Below are 26,670 nucleotides of genomic sequence, written 5' to 3'. Positions count from 1 at the left end.
CATCAGAAAGCAAGAAAGATCTAAAATCGACACCCTAACATCACAATTAAAAGAATTAGAGAACCAAGAGCAAACAAATTCAAAAGCTAACAAAAGACAAGAAATAACTAAGATCAGAGCAAAACTGAAGGAGATAGAGACATGAAAACCCCTTCAAAAAATCAATGAATCCAGGGGTTGCTTTTTTGAAAGATCAACAAAATAGATAGACCACTAGTCAGACTAATAAAGGAGAAAAGAGAGAAGAATCAAATAGACACAATAAAAAATGATAAACGGGATATCACCACTGATCCCATATAAATACAAACTACCATCAGAGAATACTATAAACACCTCTGTGTAAATAAACTAGAATATCTAGTAGAAATGGTTAAATTCCCAGACACATACATCCTCCCAAGACTAAACCAGGAAGAAGTCAAATCCCTAAATAGGCCAGTAACAAATTCTGAAATTGAGGCAGTAATTAACAGCCTACCAACCAAGAAAAAGCCCAGGACCAGATGGATTCATAGCTGATTTCTACCAGAGGTACAAAGAGGAGCTGGTACCATTCCTTCTGAAACTATTCCGATCAACAGAAAAAGAGTGACTCCTCCCTAACTCCTTTTATGAAGCTAGGATCATCCTGATTCCAAAACCTGACAGAGATATAACAAAAATAAAAATTCAGACCAATACCCCTGATGAACATAGATGCAAAAATCCTCAATAAAATACTGGCAAACCAAATCCAGCAGCACACCAAAAAGCTTATCCATCACGATCAAGTCGGCTTCATTCCTGGGAGGCAAGGCTGGTTCAATATACACAAATCAATAAACATAATCCATCATGTAAACAGAACCAATGACAAAAACCACATGATTATCTCAATAGATGCAGAAAAGGCCTTCAATAAAATTCAACACCTCTTCATGTTAAAATCTCTCAATGAACTAGGTATTGATTAAACATATCTCAAAATAATAAGAGCTATTTATAACAAACCTATAGCCAATATCATACTCAATGGGCAAAAGCTGGAAACATTCCCTTTGAAAATTGGCACAAGACAAGGATGCCGTCTCTCACCACTCTTATTCAACACAGTATTGGAAATTCTAGCCAGGGCAATCAGGCAAGATAAAGAAATAAAGCATATTCAAATATGAAGAAAGGAAATCAAATTGTCTGTTTGCAGATGACATGATTGTATATTTAGAAAATCCCATCATCTCAGCCCAAAAACTCCTTAAGCTGATAAACAACTTCAGCAAAGTTTCAGGATACAAAATAAATGTGCAAAAATCACAAGCATTCCTGTACACCAATAATAGTCAAGCCAAGAGTCAAACCATGAGTGAACTCCTATCCACAATTGCTACAAAGAAAATAAAATAGCTAGAAATACAACTTACAAAGGACATGAAGGACCTCTTCAAGGAGAACTACAAACCACTACTCAAGGAAACAAGAGAGGACACAAACAAATGGAATAAAATTCCATGCTCATGGATACGAAAAATCAATATCATTAAAATGGCCACACTGCCCAAAGTAATTTATAGATTCAATGCTATTCTTATCAAACTACCAACAGGACACCAGGAAAGTCAATGGTAGACTTTCCTCACAGAACTAGAAAAAAACTACTTTAAATTTCATATAGAACCAAAACATTGTCCGTATAGCCAAGACAATCCTAAGCAAAAAGAACAAAGTTGGAGGCATCATGCAACCTGACTTCAAACTATACTACAAGGCTACAGTAGCCAAAACAGATACATAGACTGATGGAACAGAACAGAGGCCTTGGAAATAACACCACACATCTACAACCATCTGACAAACCTGACAAAAACAAGAAATGGGGAAAGGATTCCTTATTTAATAAATGGTGCTAGGAAAACTGACTAGTCATATGCAGAAAACTGGAACTGGACCCCTTCCTTACACCTTATACAAAAATTAACTCAAGATGGATTAAAGACTTAAACATAAAACCTAAAAGCATAAAAACCCTAGAAGAAAACCTAGGCAATACCATTCAGGACACAGGCATGGGCAAAGACTTTGTGACGAAAACACCAAAATCAATGGCAACAAAAGCCAAATTGACAAATGGGATCTAATTAAACTAAAGAGCTTCTGCACAGCAAAAGAAACTATCATCAGAATGAACATACGACCTAGAGAATGGGAGAAAAATGTTGCAATCCATCCATCTGACAAAGGGTTAATATCCAGAATCTACACAGAACTTAAACGAATTTACAAGAAAAAAATAAACAACCCCATCAAAAATGAGCAAAGGATATGAACAGACACTTCTCAAAAGAAGACATTTATGCAGCCAACAAACGTGGGGAAAAAAAAAAAAAAACTCATCATCACTGGTCAGTAGAGAAATGCAAATCAAAACCACAATGAGATAGCATCTCACGCCAGTTAAAATGGCAATCATTAAAATGTCAGGAAACAACAGATGCTGATGAGGATGAGGAGAAATATCTTTACACTGTTGGTGGGAGTGTAAATTAGGTCAACCATTGTGGAAGACAGTGTGGTGACTCCTCAAGCATCTAGAACCATTTAACCCAGCAATCCCATTACTGGGTATATACCCAAAGGATTAGAAATCATTCTACTATAAAGATACATGCACACGTATGTTTATTGCAGCACTATTTACAATAGCAAAGGCTTGGAACCAACCCAAATGCCCATCAATGATAGACTGGATAAAGAAAATGTGGCACATATACACCATGGAATACTATGCAACCATTAAAAAGAATGAGTTCACATCCTTTGCAGGGACATGGATGAAGCTGGAAACCATCACTCTCAGCAAACACAGAAACAGAAAACCAAACACCACATGTTCTCACTCGTAAGTGGGAGTTAAACAATGAGAACACATGGACACAAGGAGGGGGACATTACACACCGGGGCCTACCGGGGGGTGGGGGGCAAGAGGAGGGAGAGCATTAGGACAAATACCTAATGCATGTAGGGCTTAAAACCTAGATGACAGATTGATAGGTGCAGCAAATCACCATGGCACATGTATACCTATGCAACAAACCTGTATGTTCAGCACATGTATCCCAGAACTTAAAGTAAAATTTAAAAACTAGAACAATTATAACAATATATTCTAATAATGTTATGTAAATCTGGTTTCTCTCTTAAACTATCTTACTGTTTTCAGAGCACTGTTGACCATGGGTAACAAAAACTGCAGAAATTGAAACTACAGATAAAGGAAGACTATTGTACAAGGATATCAGAAATGTGTCCTAGACAGAAATGTGAGGATACTATTTGACTCCCTGGCATCAGTTTTTACTTCACATGGAATTAGTAATTCACTAAAGAGATTGTCTTTCTGGAAAACAAACCCTCCTTCCATTCATAGTACACAAAGTTTAGACAAAGCAGACCTCAGTCTATCAAAAAACTAAGCCCAAGGCTTATACCAATCATAGTAGTTTCAACTCTTCTCTGACAAATCCTTCATGCACCTAAAGCAATATGGCAGATTGTACTTTCTGTAATGACTGCCACTGCACATCTCCCATCCCACCAGCTCTTCTTACATGACTTCAACACTCCTCTCACTGAGAGGCAAAGCCTATGTCCCTTTCTTTTAAATCTGGGAGGGGGCTTTAGATTGCTCCAAGCAATGGAATACTATAGAATGGATACCATATGACTTCAAAGTCTAGGTAACAAAAAGGACACAGCTTCTGCCTGGCTCACTTTTTGGGAGGATGATCACTCTGGGAAAGCCAGCCATCAGGTTGTGAGAAACAATCCTGTGCAGTGAAGCAACACAGGGAGGCCGTCATGGAGAAGATACGAAGCTCCCAGCATCTACTGCTGAACCTGTGAATGGGTGAACCTTCAAACGATTCCAGCCTCCAGGCTTCAAGTCACCCCTGCTGACATGGAGGGGAGCAGTGACAAGCCATCCACACCAACCCTGATCAAATTGCAGGCTTGTGGGCAAAGTAAATTTTGTTATTGTTTTATATGACTAAAATCTTTCGTGTTGAAGCACACCTTCTTCTGCATTTCTCCACACCACTCTTTCCATTCCTCTAAGCATGACCTTCACCATTCTTACCTAATCACTAGTGCTTTTGTCTCCTCCACCAGAGCCAAGGAATCTCATCTCCAGTATCTGTAAGTCTTACACAGAAAAGGGCCCCATAAGAGCTCTAGAAAAATCTTTGACCCTCTTTTTTTCCAGATTCCAGGGAATTTGGTGGTGTAGTGGTTAATATCAGATGCTCTGGAATCAAACTGTGATGCTCAAACCCTGGCTACTCCCTCCTCATAGTGTGAGATTGAGCAAGTTTCTTAACTTCTCTTGATCACAACTTTTTCATGTAAAAATAGAGATAGTATCAATACCTACCTTACATAATTGCTGGGATAATTCTATGATAGGATGAACATAAAGTACTTAAAAACGTAAGGACTCAGTAAATTCTCGTTGTTGTTATGATATAGAGTATTTTCTCATTTATTCAGCAAACTAATTAGCCATGTACTCTTTATAAGGCACGTTTTAAGTTTTTTTCTTGCACTTCTTACAGTGTTTCATTTCAATCAACTTTAACATAATCAAGTCACAGATTTTTTGGCCATTATTTTATAACAATTTATTGTTTTAGTCATTTAAAACCATAACAATATTTACTTTGCCCACAATCTTCAGTTGCTTATTGATTGTATAGTTAGGCAGGCCAGTTAGAAATGTGATAAGCTCTGATATCCCCCAGCTTACAGGCACGAGCTCTCCTCAAAATATTAGAGAAAATGTATCCCAGCTCACATGTTTTGCACATCTGTGTTCTTCTGACCCTGTGACCCAGCCCTGACTGCCATTAGACCCCCTGATCTGACCCCAAATGACAAACTATATACGTAATCTCTCCCTGGTACCTATACTCAGCATGTGGAGTGAGCCAGCTTAGCCGGTATCATCTAGTACACCACACACAGTTCCTGGGGACCTAGACCAGTTACCTCAGGATGTTATTTCCATCAGCCAGCCACTAGGTGAGTGGACCAGAAACAAAACCACCAATCTAAGGTGGCTGTACAAATTCCGAATCAGATAAGTGTGGAAACATCACTAACACAACAAACACATAATAGGTACTGTCAATAATAAAACCTATAAATTTAAAAAAGAAAGAGAAAAGAAACATAAAACATGACTTGTTTTTAACTTTCCTTCAGAGCCAATGAGTCAAGTCTTCTTCCATTATCAGAGGAGGTGAAGATGCAGAAGAGAGCGGCCACGCTGGAAAGAGTGAATGAGAGTGGCAGGAGCCCCAGGGGAGGGACCTTGCCTCTTCAGAACACTGAAGCAGTGACAAGCGAAAAGAAGAAACCTTAGTAAACTGATTAAAGAGAGTTCATCTCCTCCATGAGACACAGGCCAGACCTGGATAATAAGGATGGTGATAGATAGCCCTGGAAATAGATATTATTTTCCTTGCATCACATCACTTTGGCCCACTGTGCCTTGAGCTGCCCCTCGAGTGCCCAGGCACCCAAGCACCTCTCAGCTTTTCTCTCAGGATGTTCTCTGGAGCTGTAAAAATTTGCTCTGTCAAAGAGCAGTCTTAGCCCTCAAGTGAGAAAGAATTAATGCTCCTAGAGACAACACTCAACCAACTGGGAATGGGACTTATCAGGCAAATGACCCAGCCTCCTGAATTTTGGAAAGACAATGCTGACATCCATTCTTTATGGATTCTCAAAGAGTCCCCAGCAGTATTCAGCTCCAGATGCCCACAGCAGTAGGTAGCTCGGTAATGCACTCAAGGTTAGCTCTCCTTATTTTCCCTGTCTCATTCTTCCTACTTCCTTGCTCCAGTCTCTTGGAATTATCTCAGAAAAAAAATTAATTACCTCTAACTAAATCCTTGGTTTGTTTTTTGAACGAAAGACTCAAACTAAAATCCAACTGTATTGCGTTGAATAGTGTCCCCCCAAATTTATGTTCACCCACCACCTATGAACATGACACCATTTGGAAGCAGGGTTTTTGCAGATGTAACTAAGTTAAAATAAGGTCATACTTGATTAAGAGGGACCCTAATGAAATGACTGGCATCACTTTAAAACAGGCAAATGTGGACACAGACACACAGAGAACATCACCCAACAACAGATACAGAGATTGGAGCAATGCATCTACAAGCCAAGGAGTGGCAAGGATTGCTAGATACCTCTAGAAGCTAGAAGAAGCATGGGACAGACTTTGCCAGACACTTCCAGAAAGAACCAATTCTGCTGATATTTGATTTCGGGCTTCTGTCCTCCAGAACAGTGAAAGAATCAATTTCTGTTGTCTGCTGCCACCAGTTTGTAATACTTTGTTATAACAGCACTAAGAAATTAATACAATACCCTAAGAGTGTCTTAGTCAGGGTCCAAGAAAACAGAAACCACTCCAAATATTTGCAAACAGAAGGAGTTTATTACAGGGAACTAATTACATGAGAGAAGCCAAAGAGGGTAAAATGAATCAACCCAGAGATTAGCAATACCAGGAAGCCACTACCACACCTAGCTGGAGGCATGGAGGGAGCAAGTAGTGTTGCCAGGACCCTGATCACCTGGCAGAATACGAAACCATATCTAGCCTGCCAGGTGAGAGCTGGAGCCAGGAGGAGAGCAGAGGAGTCATCCTGAAGTAGTCCTCAAGCTAAGAAGAAAGAGTGGGAAGGAAAAAGACCCTCATTCATCAGCACCAACCATTGGCTTGGCCCAAAAAGACAGAGCTGCCAGACAGAGAAATCTGTGTGATGTAGACTGTGTCACAGAGAACAGAAGGAAGATGAGGGCTGGATCTGAAAGCTACCTGGGCAAGGATCCAAACCAACAACTTCACTCCAACCCCATGAGACTCAAAGGAAGAGAGTTTAAGCATTTGCTGTTTTTTAAACAAGTTACTAGGATCCATAATAATACCAGTACAAGGTGAGATCTGAAGGATGAGAGACACTAAGAAGAAACAGTGTGAGACAGTAATAATGCGTTGATGATCATGGCAGTACAAAAAATGGGAAGTCCTTCATGAGTCAGGTTTCTTTAAAGGCACATGCAAATCCCACTTAGATGGACACAACAGTATGTGAAGACTCACACTGTGATCTTTTGCTCCAAGAACCACCACAGGAACACACCAGGAAAACCAAAGGAATTCACAGATCCTTTGAAAGAAACAGGACACTGCAGCAAATTTTGCAAAACAGGTGAAAAACTGTAAGTTCCCAAAGTGTGAGAGGGAAAAAACCTGCCTCTGAATACACATCCCCAATGGGGAATCTGAAAATCCAGATCAAGGAAGAATTTAACTTTACCTAGAACTAAAACGAATGTAAGCAGTCACACAAAATATAAAAGTAGAAGTATCAGGGGAAGTGCCTTACAGGCACTTACAGTCTTCAGCTTGAGCCCAGGGAAGCCATTCCTGACTATATGTCACAGGAGCTCTCAGGGAAGGTAGCCAGTGGAATTGGGGAGGGGTCACCAGGTGAAGGAAGCTTCCAATTGAAATTGGTAGTGGTTTCAATTGGACACAAATTTTCTTTAATGGAGTCTGGGGGACGAGTGGGAGCTTTGGCAATATGAGCACATGAACTCAGAAGCAAAGTCCCTCCCATTGAAGTGGGCAGATGGGGAGGGGTGATATCTGAAAGTCATGCTTGCTTTCTCAGTGGGAAAGCTCACAGCCTTGGGCAAGATCTGAGTGGGGCACTTTGGGAGTGAGACTGGCCTCGCCAACTGTGTGGGAGCTGGGTGAGGTCTCTCACTACCAGCTTTCCCCCACTTCCCTGGTGAATTATATGACACAGCAGAGGTAGCCAAGATCCCCTCTGGGAAATAACCCCATTGGCCTAAGAACCACCCCCACATCCCCCACAGTGGCCACAACAAACCCCACCCAAGGAGACACTGAGCCCAGACCCGCTTAACGCTGCCCCAACATGATGGTATTTCTTTACTCACCCTGGTAACCAAACACAAAAGATAGAAACTTGGGAGCTTCAAGGCCCCACCCATGATCTGAGAAACTTGGTTTCTTACCCTGACCAACTTAGGGCAAGCCTAGATCCCTCTACTACCACCGCAGCTGGTGCTCTCTTGAAAGCACCACTTCTTAACCCTGAACCCAGGAAGGAGAAGATAACACCTAATTCCAATGCCTGCAACATCCTGGCTAACCAGAGGTTCTGAGTGTGTCCACATGAAAACTTTACTGCTAGCATAGCCAGCATTCAAGAAACCCAGCACACTAAACATATCTACAACCAAGGACTCCCACAGAGTCTACTTCACTCCCCTGCCACCGTCACCAGAGCAGGTACTGATATCCATGGCTGGGAGACCTGAAGACAGATCACATCACAGGACTCTTCGCAGACATTCCGCAGCACCAGCTGGAACCTGGTAGCCCCACTGGGAGCCTAGACCCAGAAGAGTAATAACAGCCAATACAGTCCAGCTGTCAGAAAGTTCCACCCCTAGGGGAAGGGGGAGAGCACCACATCAAAGGATCACCCCATGGGATAACAGAATCTGAACAGCTGGCCTTGAGTTCCAGACCTTTCCATTGAAATAGTCTACCCAAATGATAAAGAACCAGAAAGGTAATTCTGGTAATATGACAAAACAGAGTTCTATATCATCCCCAAAAGATCACACTAGCTCCCCAGCAATGGATCCAAACCAAGAAGAAATCTCTGAATTGCCAGATAAACAATTCAGAGGATTATTAAACTACTCAAGGAGATACCAGAGAAAGGTGAAAAACAACTTTAAAAATTAAAAATATATATATACATGTATATAGGATATGGGTGAAAAATTCTCCAGAGAAATAGATGTCATAAAGAAAAAATCATCACAACTTCTAGAAATGAAAGCCATTAGACAAACACAAAATGCACTGGAAAGTTTCAACAATAGACTAGAACAAGCGGAAGAAAAAACTTCAGAGCTCAAAGACAAGGATTTCAAATTAACCCAACCAGACAAAGACAAAGAAAAACTAATTTTTAAAAAATGAACAAAGCCTCCAAGAAATGTGGGATTATGTTAAACAGCCAAACCTAAGAATAATTGGTGTTCCTGAGGAAGAAGAGAAATCTAAAAGCTTGAAAAACTTATTTGGGGAAATAATTGAGGAAAACTCCCCTGGCCTTGCTAGATATCTAGATATCCAAATATAAGAAGCTCAAAGAACACCTGGAAAATTCATCACAAAATAGATTATCACCTAAAGTCCTATCCCAATTCAGTTAAAGTAATAGCAGGAATAGCACCTTATAAATACCTGGAAAAATAGTAGAAGGAAAGATGCTTAAGCATTAATAATGATCTCTTGTGGTAGAATTCTCGGTAATTTTAATGTTATCATTTACATGTTCTCTACTTAACTATACATATATATTTGTATATATACATATACATAAATATACAAACATATGTATATATACACATTTTTGTTTATGGACAGCCCATGACTGTGAGCCAAGGGACATCAGAGACATGGCTCTCTGGAAACTGAGAGAATACTTAGTGGGCAGTTTTTTTGTTTGTTTGTTTGTTTGTTTTCTGAGACAGAGTCTCACTCTGTCACCCAGGTTGGAGTGCAGTGGTGCGATCTCAGCTCACTGCAAGCTCCGCCTCCCAGGTTCAAGCCATTCTCCTGCCTCAGCCTCCAGAGTAGCTGGGACTACAGGCACCTGCCACCATGCCCAGCTAATTTTTTTGTATTTTTAGTAGAGACAGGGTTTCACCATGTTAGCCAGGATGGTCTCCATCTCCTGACCTCGTGATCCACCTGTCTCGGTTTCCCAAAGTGCTTGGATTATAGACGTGAGCCACCATGCCCGGCCTTAGTGGACAGTTATTATCAGGATGATCAGCATCCATTTTTCCATCACCTGGCAACAACAACTAGCATTTCTCAAGGGAAATCCCCTCCTCATTCATAAGCAGCATGGATGGAGTGGAACAGTCCCTACCTCTGCTTAAGGAGGGCTAAATAACCAAAGCATAAAGCACTACACTTCAGTGGACGCAATGATGACTAATTTTGGTTCAATAAATATCAAGTCCAGAACTTGTGTGCAGAACTGTGGAATACAAAAGTTATCTTTGTCACAGAATATTTATATTTAAAGAGGGGATTCTAAATATTCCAACAATATGAATCCAAGATAGTGGTAAGATAGGAATGGGTTGCCTTTTGGAGTATTTGTTGGGTGTGTGCAACTCTGCATACTGGTAAGGCAAGTCCAGCCTCCATCTCACACCAACGAGCAGATTTCCCCACCATGGCCCTTACCATCTTGTGCTCTAACCACAGATTTTCAGTCCACTCTTGCTAACCATCAACTCTTCAACGGCAAGAGTCATGACTCTCATATCCCTGGATCTGGCTTGCTAAATAATTATTCATGATTTTATCTGAGTAGAAAAAGAGCCAAGAACTGAGAAAAGGAGACATTCTTGGTTCTTCTCAGTCACTAAGGAGCTTCTGCGGTACCAGCCTTTCTGCTGGCTGCAGCCACAACTTCAACAGTTCCACCTCCTTGTTCTTTATTCTTGCTTTCACCTTGTTACTCAGCAGCAGGGGTGTAAATGTGGTGACAGTGCCGTGTCGACTTAAACCAAACGAGAGAATTTTAATAAACCACCCTTATAATGACACCCATCAAAACCAGAAGGGGACAAGCCTAGGAGGTCTCTGAGGTTTCTGTACCAATCCCTCCTTCATCCCCCTCCAGCATTTTGTTTCTGAAAGGAGTCAACACCAACAGCTCTGACCCGGGCAGCCTTCCTGAGAAAATGCAGCCATTTCTGCTCCTGTTGGCCTTTCTTCTGACCCCTGGGGCTGGGACAGGTAAGTGACTATCCCTATTCTAGAGGCCTGAACCCATCTTATAAGATACCCTGTACCTATGAGCACTGGTCAGGAATTTTCCTCAATCTGAGCGCAGCTCCTATTCCACACCCAGACTTATAAATCTGAGGCTAGATAGAGACTCAGCAAAGATCCAAAAATGAAGGGTGTTCGCTAAAAGGTTTAATAGGTGTTAGCCTCTCCCTAGACCTCTCCTTTATGACCTGGAATGTGGATTGTTCTTAGAAAGGCATTTGGTGGGGAATGTGAAGCTGAAAAAGATAAGTAATTATTATTCTACACTCCAACCCAGGAAAGAGGAGCTCAGACACCAAGTTGCAGTCATAGGAGTTATCTCTGGACCCAGCTTAAGAACCACTTAAATTATTCAATGCCCCCACCCAATCACCCCTGCCCAGGAGAGAAGTCCATGGTACAACTTATCTCAGAGGCGGCAAGATGACTGTATCCATAGCTCTCCCTCTACCTTGGCTCCACCTAGGCTTTGCAATTCATTTTTAGTTGGTTTCTCCACTCCCTTCTGCCTTTCCAGGCCCTCAGCTACTCCACTGACCTGGTGGTACTCCCTCTAATATCCCTGAGGTCCTCAGTCCCACCAGCACTACCCCCACTAAACCTCAGCTAAAGGCTAATTGGAGGCTATTCATTTACGCACCAAACAACACTTACTGAGAACGTAGAATGTGTTAGGCCCTGGCACATGAGAATTTTAGAAAATCCAACTCCAGAAGCTCATGGGTAGATCATTAGAAAATGGCACCAATCCGGAGGACAGCAGAGGCTCAGAGGGATCAGAGAGACTCACTAAAAAGGAGGAGCCTGGGAAGTACAGTCCAGGATCCTCTGGGGCTCTACCATTGTGAAAATAGATCTTTCTTCCTCCATGTATGTTTCTGCAGTAGGATGCGGAAGTCAAGCACTGCCCATTCTTTCTGAGAGAAGGTTCTGAGACTTAAAGTTCAGAAAAGCTTACTCTGCCTGCAAGGAGTGCTGCCTGCAGAGCTCAGGAGGACCCTCCCTCACTGTCTGCAGCACACAAAAGACTTCACCGTCAATCACTGTCATCCTAAGCCTTCTCTCCTGACCGCAGCCATCCCCAGCTACTTTATCTTCCAGCCTTTCCTTTCAGAGGAGATCATCGGGGGCCATGAGGCCAAGCCCCACTCCCGCCCCTACATGGCCTTTGTTCAGTTTCTGGATGAGAAGAGTAAGAAGAGGTGTGGTGGCATCCTAGTGAGAAAGGACTTTGTGCTGACAGCTGCTCACTGCCTGGGAAGGTAAGGAGCAACACCAGCTCACCTTCTGAGCCCCCCCTACAGGGACCCTTGTTTTCTTCTGGGGACTGCAGCCCACGGGAGCTTCCAGAGTTCCTGGTAATGCAAGCCCATGAAAGCTCATTGGAGCAGCCACCTGGGAATAGGACTAGGATGAAGAGAGGATGAGAAATAGGACAGGGTCAGAGGGTCAGAGGTCAGAGCAAGTGGCACAGTTTCACACACTGGCCAAATAAAGCAGTGGTAAAGGTTGAATCCATGCATTAAGGATCAAAATGCAAACTCGAGCAATTTCATGATATTTCCTGAAGGCAAGAGAGAGCCCCCAGAAGCCCTACTCTTCATGTCTTTGTGAAGCAGAGGGCACAGTCACTCAGCCCTGGAGCCCTCCTGTCCCCTCAACTTCCCCTCAGCTGCAGCCCCACCCTGCCCTAGCTGTCATCTGCTCTTTACGACTCCTGGGCTGTATCCTCTGTGACTCCGCCCCCATCCTCACTCTGCTCTCTGTGCAGCTCCATAAATGTCACCTTGGGGGCCCATAATATCAAGGAACAGGAGCGGACCCAGCAGTTTATCCCTGTGAAAAGAGCCATCCCCCACCCAGCCTATAATCCTAAGAACTTTTCCAACGACATCATGCTACTGCAGGTGAGGCACACTCCTGCCACTCTTGCTCTTCTTGGTCCAGTTGGTTCCACTCCCACTGTGGCCACTGTGACACGAGCTCTTCCCTCCTTTCCATCCTGACCTCTTGGTCAGTTCCTATGCCTTAGAGGAGAGGGAAGATTGTGCAGCCCCATCACTCTGTCGGGGCCCAGAAGGCCATTGCCTGACCTGGACTTTCTTGCTTCTTCCCTACCAGCTGGAGAGAAAGGCCAAGCGGACCACAGCTGTACAGCCCCTCAGGTTACCTAGCAGCAAGGTCCAGGTGAAGCCAGGGCAAGTGTGCAGTGTGGCCGGCTGGGGTCGTGTCTCAACGGGCACTTTAGCAACCACACTGCAGGAAGTGTTGCTGACAGTGCAGAAGGACTGGGAGTGTGAACGTCTCTTCCATGCCAATTACAGCAAAGCCACTGAGATTTGTGTGGGGGATCCAAAGATGACAAAGACCGGTTTCAAGGTTGGATTTCCAGCCCCTACCCAGAAAGACCACAGGGAGAGAGGAACTTGAGGGAGTTCTGGGGTATGGCAGTGGCCAGATCCTTATGCTCTCAGCCCAGAGCTTGGGCAGCCTGTGTCCACTCCTTGGGTGGACTGGGGTGGCTGGAGGGGAGGGATTTGTCATCTCACAGTCACTTATCACCGAAGTGTCCGTGAGAATTGCAGAGAAAGGCTTGGTCTGGGGAGAGCCAGAAAGCACAGCCAGGGCCATGCTAGAGACCTAGGACTCAGGGAGGTGACAAGGCCTGCCTGGCACTGACGTCTCACAAAATCCGTAACAGAGACCAACCATCCTAGGGAAGGCCAGCTCAGTCTTTCCTCTCTCTGTTCACAGGGGGACTCCGGGGGGCCCCTCGTGTGTAAGCGTGTGGCCCAAGGTATTTTCTCCCATGGACGCATAAACGGGACACCTCCAGGAGTCTACATGAAGGTCTCACACTTCCTGCCCTGGATAAAGAGAACAATGAAATGCCTCTAACAGCAGGCATGAGACTAACCTTCCTCTGGGCCTGACCATCTCTGGGACAGAGGCAAGAATCCCCAAGGGGTGGGCGGTCGGGGTTGCAGGACTGTAATAAATGGATCTCTAGCATAAATATGACTGAAGTCTTATTTATTCACTGAACCATCTTCAATATGCCACAACACTGCTCCAGGCAGCCATCTGCTGACAGTTCCGGCTTTTGCTTCTTCCTTTCTCCCCCAGCCCTCCTTCCTCCCTAAACTCCATGCTGTACAGTTTTTTCACCAATTTCTCAATCACATGTCTTTGATACTGAACCCTCTGTCAGAGCTGGTTTGAACTCCATTATAAACAATCTTCACCCCCCCTCCCCTCACAAAAAATAAATAAATAAACCTCTCTGGACCTTAGGAATTTCTTACCATCCCTAAACCAACCACCTACTCCCCTAACAACATAGCAGAGAATGGAGCGGGGCAGTGGAAAGGAACTAACTCCAGGGACCCGGAAGGCCAGGGGCCATGCCGTGAGTACCCAGTTTCCCATTTCCAAGAAACTATGCCGTGAGTACCCAGTTTCCTTTTACCTATTTCCTGTATCTCCAGCGGGGGCAGGCTTCTCCCACAGCCAGGTCTGCCTGCGGCTTAGGAGGTTGAGATGCTCCTCTGCACCTAGGTCCCATTTCCCTGCCCCAGGCCCAGCCCTGAGCTCAGTCAACCTTATTCCTTCCTGACTGGCCTTCCCAGCTCCCAAGTGTTTTTCACCCAAGTGCCCTGGATACCAGTTTCTTTCCCTTCTAGCTCATCCTGTTCTGAAGCCAGTCTCTCTCTCATCTCGCTAACAGAGTTCCCAGCTCTGTGTGAATTCTTCTCCACTGCTTGTTCCAGCCAGACCTGGGCTGCCAGCCCATCTGATGCTGATCAGAGGAGCCAGCTCTCACCTTCCACCTGGGCAAGGCTGGCTGAGGCCCTCAGTCCAGCGCAGCTTTCCCCAGGGGCTCAGGCATCACTTTCTGTGGAGCCACTCAGCAGCCTCAGTATCTTTCAGCCTAGCCTGGCCTCAGACCCAGACTCCCCCTGTTGGCAATCCGGCGTTATGGCAGCTGTGCCCCAGAGGGCTCCAGGGCCACTGGGCTGGAAGTAACACTATGCCATTTATCAATAGACAAATACTTGCTGATTGATCTCTCTCTTTGTGCCAGGCATATAATAGGCCCTGTCTCTGCTTTTGGAAATTTTACAACGATAAAAAATTTCACCTCAATTCTCCTGGTTCCTCTGCTTCTACCAGGCAGATCAGTTTGGCACAAATGGATCTGTATTTATAATCCACAAGAAATCGTGTTTTAAAAATAATTAAATTATCTATATTCTACCTGTAGTGTTCATTACAGCCTCACATGCATGATCTGGTTTGATCCCAGAAGGACAGTGTGTGAAATTAGAAGAGACTTGGAGATCCTCAGGTCCTAAAGTTTTTAATCTATGCTCAGTGGAGTCTGGGTCCAGAGGTGTGGAAATATATTAGTCTGTTCTCACACTGCTAATAAGAACATACCTGAGATTGGGTAATTTATAAAGGAAAGAAGTTTAGTTGACTCACAATTCCACATGGCTGGAGAGGCCTCACAATCATGGCAGAAGGTGAATTAGAAGCAAAGTCATGTCTTACATGGTAGCAGGCAAGAGAACTTGTGCAGGGGAACTCCCCTTTATAAAACCATCAGATCTCATGAGACTTATTCACTATCATGAGAACAGCACAGGAAAACTGGTCCCCTTGATTTAATAACTTCCCACTGGGTCCCTCCCACGACATGTGGGATTATTACAATTCAAGGTGAGATTTGGGCGTGGATATGGAGCCAAATTATATCAGGAAGGAAGAAGACAACCAGAACAGCCTTAGCTTTGCTTATTCTGCATATAGAAGACATTAACCTCAGTCCACAAACCTAAGAAATGCTACAGTTCAAGTGTGAGACAGTTAATATAATAGTGACCCCATTGACTTTATTTAGGATCCTGAGCTCTCAAATAGTACCGCTAATGAGTTAAATGTGAAAGAACACTATAAACTCACAATAGCTGGCAAACACTGAATCAAATGGGACCAACACTGAAAAAAATAGAAACTTCACTGAAAAGAATAACAAATAAATCACCTGCATACAGGGAAAAAATCCAGCACATTGAAAATAAGAGGAAAAACAAATAGACTTATTTTTCACATAAGGCTGTCCTGATGTCCATCTCCCAAGCCTTTCCCTGGGAAGCAGCACTGGCAGTAGGGCAGGTGAGAAAGGAGTAAACACATGCAGAGATAAGCAAGTGACCAGCAGCACACGTAGGAGTCAGGGGGCCATCACATAGAAGAAGCACAAAGACCCCAAAAAGCCAGCCAAGCAGAGCTCTGTGGAGTCCCAGGGTGTAAGTCAGAGACAGCAGCAAAGTGGCCAAAGATTTCTGCCACCAGCTCCAAAGGACCCTGGCAGGAGAGTGCCTGGTGGGTCAGTCTTCCCTCTTAGATCTGACAGAAACACTTGACATTGAGCATGGGATTTTATCCTATGTAAGATCTGAAGAGTGTGTGTGTGTGTGTGTGTGTGTGTGTGTGTGTGTGTGTGTGTGAAGGTTATTCATAAATATGTTCATTGCAACATTATTTAATAATAGGTCCCAAATTAGAATCAGCATTAATGTCCTAAATAGGGAAATGGTAAAATATCAGGAATTCAACATATCCATTTTGCAGCCATTAACATCTACATTATCCACAGCTATAAAAAACTAGGCTAACAACATTAATAGGCAAGTTCATTTTAAAAAAAAAACTAATAAACATTTGGAAAAAGTAAACGTTCAATAACTAATTGATACAAATTAAAATTGTAATAATTTTGTTTATCTGATTGGGAAGGATTCGCAAAAACGATGATATTCAGATTCAGCATGAGCACTGAGAAAATGGTATTTTCACAGCTTGTACACAAAGATCCAAAAAAAGAAAAGAGATTCTTTGTCCTGCAGAAGCTGGATTTTATGTGGAAAAAAAGAAGTATTTGACCTAGCCATCAACCACACCAAGAAAACTGAACACAGTTGTTCCTTATAACAACCTTGGTACACAAGTAAAATCTTAGAAACAATGCAAATATCCAGCACTAATTGGGGGATTCATTTCTTAAAGCTGCATATTGTTAAACACTATGGAATCCCTGAAGTTATGACATATAACTACATTTTGTCACATGGAAGAATATTCACCGTGTATGTTTGTGTTAAAATAGATTATAGATTGGTATATACTACAATTAAATTTGTGCTTATATACACATCTTTTCTTTTTTTTTTTCTTCTTTTTTTTTTTTCCTGAGACAGAGTCTCACGCTCTGTCACCCAGGCAGAAGTATAGTGGCATGATCTCGGGTCACTGTGGTTCAAGTGATTCTCCTGCCTCAGATTCCCAAGTAGCTGAGATTACAGGCCTGTGCTACCACGCAGCCAATTTTTTGTATTTTTAGTAAAAAAGGGGCTTCACCATGTTGGCCAGGCTGGTCTCAAACTCCTGACCTTAGGTGATCCACCTGCCTCGGCCTCCCAAAGTGCTGGTATTACAGGTGTGAGCCATCACATCTGTGGTGCTTATATACACATTTTTCCTGTAGGATTTTTGTTTCCTACATATCTATTTTCTTAATTTTTCTATAACTTTTATGTATTATTTAGTAGTAAATTAAAAGTCTGTTTATTAGATATGAATGACATTTTTAATAAAATGAGGAAAATGTGTTAGTTTAAAATATATGGTTCAAAATAATATATTAAATATTAAAAATAAATATATTTTAGTCACATCTATGTAAAAATATACAAAGAAACAATCTGGGTGAAAATACATCTCTGTTAACGGTCAGTTGGGTGGTAGGATTAAGGCTGACATGATTCGTCTTTCTATTTTGTAATGTGTTTAACTTTTTAAATTTTATGACTATTATATTAACTTTATTTTTTAACAATATTCCATATGAGAAAAAGGTTGGCTTAAGTTTGTACACGTGTCAGTTAAGATAACCCTATTATAACAAATAAGCTTCAGAATTTCAGTGACTAGCACAACAGAAGTTGATTTCTTGTCCACACACAGTACAAAATGAATATTCCCAGTGAACAGTTGTATCTTTTTATTCTCACGTGTTCCAGTTTGGCCAACAAATTACATAGTCAGCCCAGTATTAAGAGATCCAGGCTCAGTTCTCTAAAGATGCTTCCCCAACTTCTTCTGCATCAAACCGTGGAAGAGGAAAAGCCTAGATTATCAGGCATAGGAATGTGTTCTGGGCCAGGTCTGGAAGGTGCCCACATCATTTTCACTCACGTTCATTTATTGCAACAATCACACAGCCACACCTAATCCCAAGCGAGGCTGGACAACGTAGCTCATCAATGAAATGAACTGCATTTCTTCCCTCAGAAGAAAAGGAAATTATTTTGCCAAACTGTCAGCTTGTCTCTATCAAAATGCTTAATGGTGTTTACTGTTTATAAGGATCATGTGCTCTATAGTTCGTTTCCTGCTTATGAAACGAACACATATCCATTATAGAAAAATCAATAATATAAAGATGAAAATAAGAATCACATAAAATTGTTATTCTGATTATTGCCCTTTTCCCACAATTCTGTCAAATTTGTGTCAAATTGTACACAGTTTTACATTCTACTTTTTCCATTTAATATTAGGTGATACAAGATAGCTGGCTAGAGGCACTAGCCAGAAGCACTCGCTTCCTCCACAAAGAAGGACCAAAACAGCAGGCAGATAATCACATATCAAATAGTATTTCTAAGACAGAACATAAGAATTCGCAGGAAAGTGACGGGAAACCTCCAAATCATGGAAGGAGTCGGAAGTGAAGCAGCCAGCCTGGCTGGGGTCAGGTTGAAGCCAGGAGAAACTCCTCAGTGCAGGGAAGAGGTAAGTGAGAGACAAACAGAAGTGCAATTCCCACGATGGACTTCTGCAACCCTAGCCACAGGAGAACCTTTGAATGCTTATGGGCTCTTAGACTAGTATAGGGAGCTGCCTGGAATCCATGTGATGGCATTGTTCTGAAAAGGGAGTTCATGCTGAGTCCCACACACCCCTTGAGACTCAAGCAGCTAAGCATGGCACCATTTTGAGAGCCCATCTCCCATGAGACTACAGCTCACCCTGGGGCCCAAGAGCCCCTGCATCTCAACATCCCTGAAGCCACGCTGACATCCCCCCACATCCACCTAAAGGAATTCAGCATTGCAACACTTGCTGGACTCACCATGCAGCTGGGTCCCCAGCACTCTGGCCCACACAGTGTCCTATAACCTAGGGAACAAGAGATACAGTGCATCAGGGAGCCTGTCCCTGAACCAAAGTGAGCCAAAGTGCATGTTCCTCTGAGCCTGAGAGCCATCTGCCTGGGACCACTGCCACTGACAGCAACCCTGTGTCCCCGCCCTCCCCAACTCATACAACAGTGCCACTGTGAACCAGTATGCACCTTCTAGGGTCCTGGGGACTGGCCCACATGGACTCTGTCCCAGAGCTTGTGGACAGGCCCACCCTACCCACTGCTGCTACCATCACCTCTGCTACCACTCAAGTGCACCATTTGGGGGCCTGGATATCAACCCACCCCACCCATTGCAGTCTGCACCAGCACATATCATCAGACGACTTGAGGACAGGACTACTTTGGCTGGCGCTGCCCCTGTCAGTAACAACATGCATCATCCGGGTGCCTACAGATGGACCTGCCCCTCCTGCTACTACAGGCCCCCATGCACACCTTCTGGGAGACTGAGATCATCCCCACACAGCCTAACGGCACTCACACACATCATCTGGGTCCCAGAGATTGACCCATTCTGCCCACCACCACTGGCACCTATGCACACTCACCAGGAGCCAGAGGACAGGCCTGCCCAGCCTGCTGCCACCACCACTACCATCAACCACTTGCACATGCCACCTGAGAGCCTCAGGACTAGCCCACCCAGTCTACTACTGCCACCACTAACACATGCACATGCTTCCTGAGAGCCTGAGGGTTGACCTGACACTGCTACTGCCATCACAAATGCCAAACAAACCACCCAGAGACCCAAGGACCCTCCTTCCTTGGGTCCATCACCAAGACCTGGCGCACTCCTGCCACTGCTGGCAACCAAGCAAGCCGCAAGCCATCTGGAGGTTCAAGAATTGACCTGAACAAACCCACACCATCAATGCTCATGTACACTGCCCAGGAGCCCAAGGATCAGCTTATCCTACCCACCACTGCCACTACTGGTGCCCAAAGACCAGCCCACCTGGTGTCCCCATTTAATAAAATTTTACCATAGCCTCCACTAACAACTGCAGCCTAAGATACTGAGGAACTCACAGGCACCACTGATACTGATTATACCCAAAGAAATCACATAGAGACTACACTACTGCCTCTTCCCAGAATCAAAGCCAAAGTACTTTACCCAGCCAACACTATAGATACACCTATAAGGAAAAAGTATTGTCCTGTGAAAGCCAATCCATAAAATTGGAAAAAGTGGCTGTTATACCAGATATGTAGATACCAATGTAAGAACGCATGAAACATGAAAAAGCAAAGAAATATAATACCCCAAAGGAACAAAATAATTATCCAGCAACAGATTCCAACAAAAAAAAAATCTATGAAATGCCTGAAAAAGAATTAAAAATAATGATCTTTAAGACGCTCAGTGATACATGAGAGAACATAAATAAACAATACAAAGAAATCAGAATAACAACTCATGATCTAATTGAGAAATTTAACAAACAGATAATTATCACAAAGAAGAACCAAACAGAAATTCTGCAACTTAACAATTCAAAGAACAAAATTAAAAAAAAAAAAAAAAAACTGGGCCAGGCGCGGTGGCTCAAGCCTGTAATCCCAGCACTTTTGGAGGCCAAGACAGGCGGATCATGAGGTCAGGAGATCGAGACCATCCTGGCTAACACTGTGAAACCCCATCTCTACTAAAAAATACAAAAAACTAGCCAGGTGAGGTGATTGGCGCCTGTAGTCCCAGCTACCCGTGAGGCTGAGGCAGGAGAATGGTACAAACCTGGGAGGCGGAGCTTGCACTGAGCTGAGATCTGGCCACTGCACTCTAGCCTGGGCCACAAAGCAAGACTCCGTCTCAAAAAAAAAAAAAAAAAAAAAAACTGAAAGCCTTAACAATAGACTAGATCAAGCAAGCATGAGACAGAATTTCTGAACTCAAAGACAAGCCTTTTGAAATAACTCAGACCAAAAAATGAAGAAAGCTATATAAGACATGAGACACCATAAAACCACCAAATATTTGAATTTTGGGCATTCCAGAAAAAGAGATGAGAAAAGGCATAGATAACTTATAAAATGAAATAGCAGCTAAAAACTTCTCAAGTCTTACAAGAGATATAGGAATCTCAAAGATCCACAAATATTGGGTTGGTGCAAAAGAAATTGGGGTTTTCATCTGATCTTTGACAAACCTGACAAAAACAAGCAATGAGGAAATTATTCTCTATTTAATAAATGGTGCTGGGAAAACGGGCTAGCCATATGCAGAAAACAGAAATTGTACTCCTTCCTTACACCTTATACAAAAATTAACTCAAGATGGATTAAAGACTTAAATGTAACACCCAAAACCATAAAAACCCTAGAAGAAAACCTAGGCAATACCATTCAGGACATAGACATGGGCAAAGACTTCATGACTAAAACACTAAAAGCAATTGCAACAAAAGCCAATATTGACAAATGGGATCTAATCACACCAAAGAGCTCCTGCACAGCAAAAACCATCAACAGAGTGAACAGACAACCTACAGAATGGAAGAAAATTTTTGCAATCTATTCCTCCAACAAAGTTCTAATATCCAGAATCTATAGGAACTTAAACAAATTTACAAGAAAAAAACAAACAACCCCATCAAAAAGTGGGCAAAGGATATGAACAGACACTTCTCAAAAGAAGACATTTATGCAGCCAACAAAACTATGAAAAAAAGCTCATCATCACTGGTCATTAGAGAAATGCAAATCAAAACCACAATGTGATAGCATCTCACACCAGTTAGAATGGCGATCATTAAAAAGTCAGGAAACAACAGGTGCTGGAGAGGATGTGGAGAAATAGGAACGCTTTTACACTGTTGGTGGGAGTGTAAATTAGTTCAACCATTGTGGAAGACAGTATGGCGATTCCTCAAGGATCTAGAACTAGATGTACCATATGACCCAGCAATCCCATCACTGGGTATACACCCAAAGGATTAGAAATCTTTCTACTATAAAGACACATGCACACGTATGTTTACTGCAGCATTGTTCACAATAGCAAAGGCTTGGAACCAACCCAAATGCCCATCAATGATAGATGGGATAAAGAAAATGTGGCACATATACACCATGGAATACTATGCAGCCATAAAAAAGGATAAGTTTGTGTGCTTTGCAGGGACACGGATGAAGCTGGAAACCATCATTCTCAGCAAACTAACACAGGAACAGAAAACCAAATACCACGTGTTCTCATTCATAAGTGGGAGTTGAACAATGAGAACACACGGACACAGAAAGGGAAACATCATACACTGGGGCTTGTCAGGGAGTGGGGGGCTAGGAGAGGGATAGCATTAGGATGGATACCTAATGTAGATGATGGGTTGATGGGTGCAGAAAACCACCATGGCACGTGTATATCTATGTAGCAAACCTGCACGTTCTGCACATGTATCCCAGAATGTAAAGTATTTTTTAAAAAGATACAGAACTGCAGACTGGATAAAAGCAAACCAACTATCTTCTGCCTTCAGGAGACTCACCTAACACATAAGGACTCACATAAACTTAAAGTAAAAGGGTGGGAAAAGGCATTTCATGTAAAAGGACACCAAAAGCAAGCAGGGTAGCTATTCTTATATCAGACAAAACAAACTTTACAGCAACATCTGTTAAAAAGATAAAGAGTGACATATAATTGTAAAAGACCTTGTCCCACAGGAAAATATCATAATCCTAAAATATATGCACCTAACACTGGAGCTCCCAAATTTATAAAACAATTACTAATAGACCTAAGAAATGAGATAGACAGCAACACAATAATAGTGAGGGACTTCAATACTATACTAACAGCACTAGACAGGTCATCAAGACACAAGGCCAACAAAGAAACAATGGATTTAAACTATACATTGGAACAAATGGACTTAACAGATATAAACAGAACATTTCATCCAACAACTGCAGAATACACATTCTATTCAACAGTGTATGGAACTTTCTCGAAGATAGACCATATAATAGGCCATAAAATGAGCCTCAATAAATTTAAGAAAACTGAAATTATATCAAGTACTCTCTCAGAGCACAGTGGAAAAAAACAAGAAATCAACCCCAAAAGGAGCCTTCAAAATCATGCAAATACATGGAAATTAAATAACCTGATCCTGAATGAGCACTGGGTCAAAAACAAAATCAAGATAGAAATGAAAACTTCTTTTATTATTATTATTATTATTATACTTTAAGTTCTATACCTATGGAAATTAAAAATTCTTTGAACTAAATGATGATAATGACACAACCTATCAAAACCTCTGGGATACAGCAAAGGTGATACTAAGAGGAAAGTTCATAGCTCTGAATGCCCACATCAAAAAGACTGAAAGCTCACAAACTAACATTCTAAAGTCACAACTCAAGGAGCTAGAGAAACAATAACAAACTAAACCCAAACCCAGCAGAAGAAAGGAAATAACCAAGATCAGAGCAGAACTAAATGAAATTGAAACAAAAAAAAATACAAAAGATAAATGAAACAAAAAGCTGTTTCTTTGAAAAGATAAATAAAATTGATAGACCATTAGCAAGATTAACCAAGAAAAGAAGAGAGAAAATCCAAATAACCTCATTAAGAAATGAAACAGGAGATATTACAATTGACACCACTGAGATACAAAAGATCATTCAGGGCTACTATGAACACCTTTATGCACATAAACTAGAAAATCTAGAAGAGATAGATAAATTCCTGGAAAAACACAACACTACTAGCTTAAATCAGGAAGAATTAGATACCCTGAGCAGACCAATAACAAGCAGTGAAATTGAAATTGAAAAATTACCAAATTTGGTTGGTAACTGAAAAATTACCAACAAAAAAAAACATTCAGGACCAGATGGATTCACGGCAGAATTCTTCCAGACATTCAAAGAAGAATTGGTACCAATCCTTTTGATACTATTCCACAAGATAGAGAAAGAAGGATCCCTAATTCATTTTATGAAGCCAGCATCACCCTAATACCAAAACCAGGAAAGGACATAACCAAAAAAGAAAACTACAAACCAATATCCTTGATGAACTTAGATGCTAAAATCCTTAACAAAATACCAGCTCACTGAATCCAACAACATAAGAAAAGGATAATCCATCATTATCAAGTGGATTACATACCAAGTAGCAGGGATGATTAACATAGGCAAGTCAATAAACGTGATACACCACATAAACAGAATTAAAAACAAAAATCACATGATCATCTCAATTGATGCAGAAAAAGCATTCAGCAAAATCCAGCACCACTTTACGATTAAAATTCTCAGCAAAATCAGCATACAAAGGACACACCTCAATGTAATAAAAGCCATCTATGACAAATCCACAGAGAACATGATACTGAATAGAGAAAAGTTGAAAGTCGTCCCTCTGAGAACTGGAACACAACAAGGATGCCCACTGTCACCACTTCTCTTCAACATAGTATTGGAAGTCCTAGCCAGAGCAATCAGACAAGAGAAAGAAATAAAGTGCATCCAAATGGGTAAAGAGGAAATCAAACTGTCACTGTTTGCTGGTGATAGAATTGTTTACTTTGAAAACCCAAAAGACTCCTCCAGAAAGCTCCTAGAAGTGATAAAAGAATTCAGGAAAGTTTCTGGATACAAGATTAATGTACACAAATCAGTAGGTCTTCTATACATCAACAGCGACCAAGTGGAGAATCAAATCAATAACTCAATCCTTTTTACAGTAGCTGGAAAATAAATAAATAAATAAAATACTTAGGAATATACCTACCCAAGGAGTCAAAAGACCTCTACAAGGAAAACTACAAAGCACTGCTGAAAGAAATCATAGATGACACAAACAAATGGAAACACATCCCATGTTCATGGATGAGTAGAGTCAATATTGTGAAAATGACCACACTGCCAAAAGCAATCTACAAATTCAATGCAATCCCCATCAAAATACCACCATCATTCTTTACAGAATTAGAAAAAAACAATTCTAAAATTCATATGAAACCAAAAAATAGCCCACATAGCCAAAGTAAGACTAAGCAGAGAGAACAAATCTGGAGGCATCACACTGCCTGATTTCAAATTATATTATAAAGTCATTGTCACCAAAACAGCGTGGTATTGGTATAAAAATAGATACATAGACCAATGGAACAGAATAGGGAACCCAGAAATAAACCCAAATACTTACAGCCAACTGATCTTTGACAAAGCAAACAAAAACATAAAGTGGGAAAAGGACACCCTTTTCAACAAATAGTGCTGGGATAATTGACTAGCCACATGTAGGAGAATGAAACTGAATTCTCATCTCTCACCTCATATAAAAATCAACGAAGATGGCTTGAGGACTTAAATGTAAGACCTGAAACTATAAAAATTCTAGAAGAAAACATTGGAAAACCCCTTCTAGACATTAGCTTAGGCAAGGATTTCATGCCCAAGTACCCAAAAGCAAATGCAATAAAAACAAAGATAAATAGTTAGGGCTTAATTAAACGAAAGAGCTTCTGCATAGCAAAAGGAACCATCAGCAGAGTAAACAGACAACCAATAGAGTCAGAAAATCTTCGCAATCTATATATCTGACAAAGGACTAATATCCAGAATCTACAACAAACTCAAACAAATCAGAAAGAAAAAAACATCCCATCAAAAAGTGGGCTAAGCATATGAATACACAATTCTCAAAAGAAAATTTACAAATGGCCAACAAACATATGAAAAACTGTTCAGCATCAATAAAGATCAGGGCAATACAAATGAAAACCACAATGCAATACCACCTTACTCCTGCAAGAATGGCAATAATCAAAAAATCAAAAAACAGTAGATGTTGGCATAGAGGAATAGATGCAAGGAACAGGGAACACTTCTACACAGCTGGTGGGAATGTAAATTTGCACAACCACTATAGAAAACAGTGTGGAGATTCCTAAAACAACTAAAAGTAGAACTGTCATTTGATCCAGCAATCCCACTACTGGGTCTCTACCCAGAGGAAAAGAAGTCATTATACGAGAAACAAGCTTGCACATGCATGTTTACAGCAGCACAATTCACAATTGCAAAATCGTGGAACCAACGCAAATGCCCATCAATCAACAAGTGGATAACGAAACTGGTATATTTGGCGCCCAAGATGGCTGAATAGGAAAAGATACAGCCTCCAGCTCCCAGCATGAGTGAAACAGAAGACAGGTGATTTCTGCATTTTCAACTGAGGTACCGGGTTCATCTACTGGGCAGTGCCGGACAATCGGTGCTGATCAGCTGGTGCAGCCAGACCAGCTAGAGCTGAAGCAGAGCGAGACATCATCTCACCTGGGAAGCGCAAGGGAGAAGGGAATCCCTTTTCCTAGCCAAGAAAAACTGAGACACAACACCTGGAAAATCGGGTAACTCCCACCCTAATACTGTGCTTCACCAAGGGTCTTAGCAAACTGGCACACC

The 26,670-nt window shown here is 42.0% G+C and overlaps 1 protein-coding gene across 2 annotated transcripts; it reads left to right on the top strand.

Moving 5' to 3' along the window:
- The first annotated feature begins 10,813 nt into the window (after window positions 1-10,813).
- GZMH (granzyme H) lies at window positions 10,814-13,980 on the top strand. 2 transcript variants are annotated; one of them, XM_005560994.4, is made up of 5 exons: window positions 10,814-10,928; window positions 12,079-12,226; window positions 12,736-12,871; window positions 13,086-13,343; window positions 13,719-13,980. In XM_005560994.4, exons 1-5 carry the CDS (start codon window positions 10,874-10,876, stop codon window positions 13,860-13,862), a joined length of 741 nt encoding a protein of 246 aa, XP_005561051.3. In that variant the 5' UTR covers window positions 10,814-10,873; the 3' UTR covers window positions 13,863-13,980. The 2 variants fall into 2 exon arrangements, with proteins under 2 accessions (XP_005561051.3, XP_015309151.3); XM_015453665.3 differs by having other exon boundaries at window positions 12,066-12,226.
- Window positions 13,981-26,670: the final 12,690 nt, after the last annotated feature.

Source organism: Macaca fascicularis, chromosome 7 (assembly GCF_037993035.2).
Source record: "Macaca fascicularis isolate 582-1 chromosome 7, T2T-MFA8v1.1".
Classification (NCBI taxonomy): domain Eukaryota; kingdom Metazoa; phylum Chordata; class Mammalia; order Primates; family Cercopithecidae; genus Macaca; species Macaca fascicularis.
This window is presented reverse-complemented; position numbering and strand designations above follow the sequence as displayed.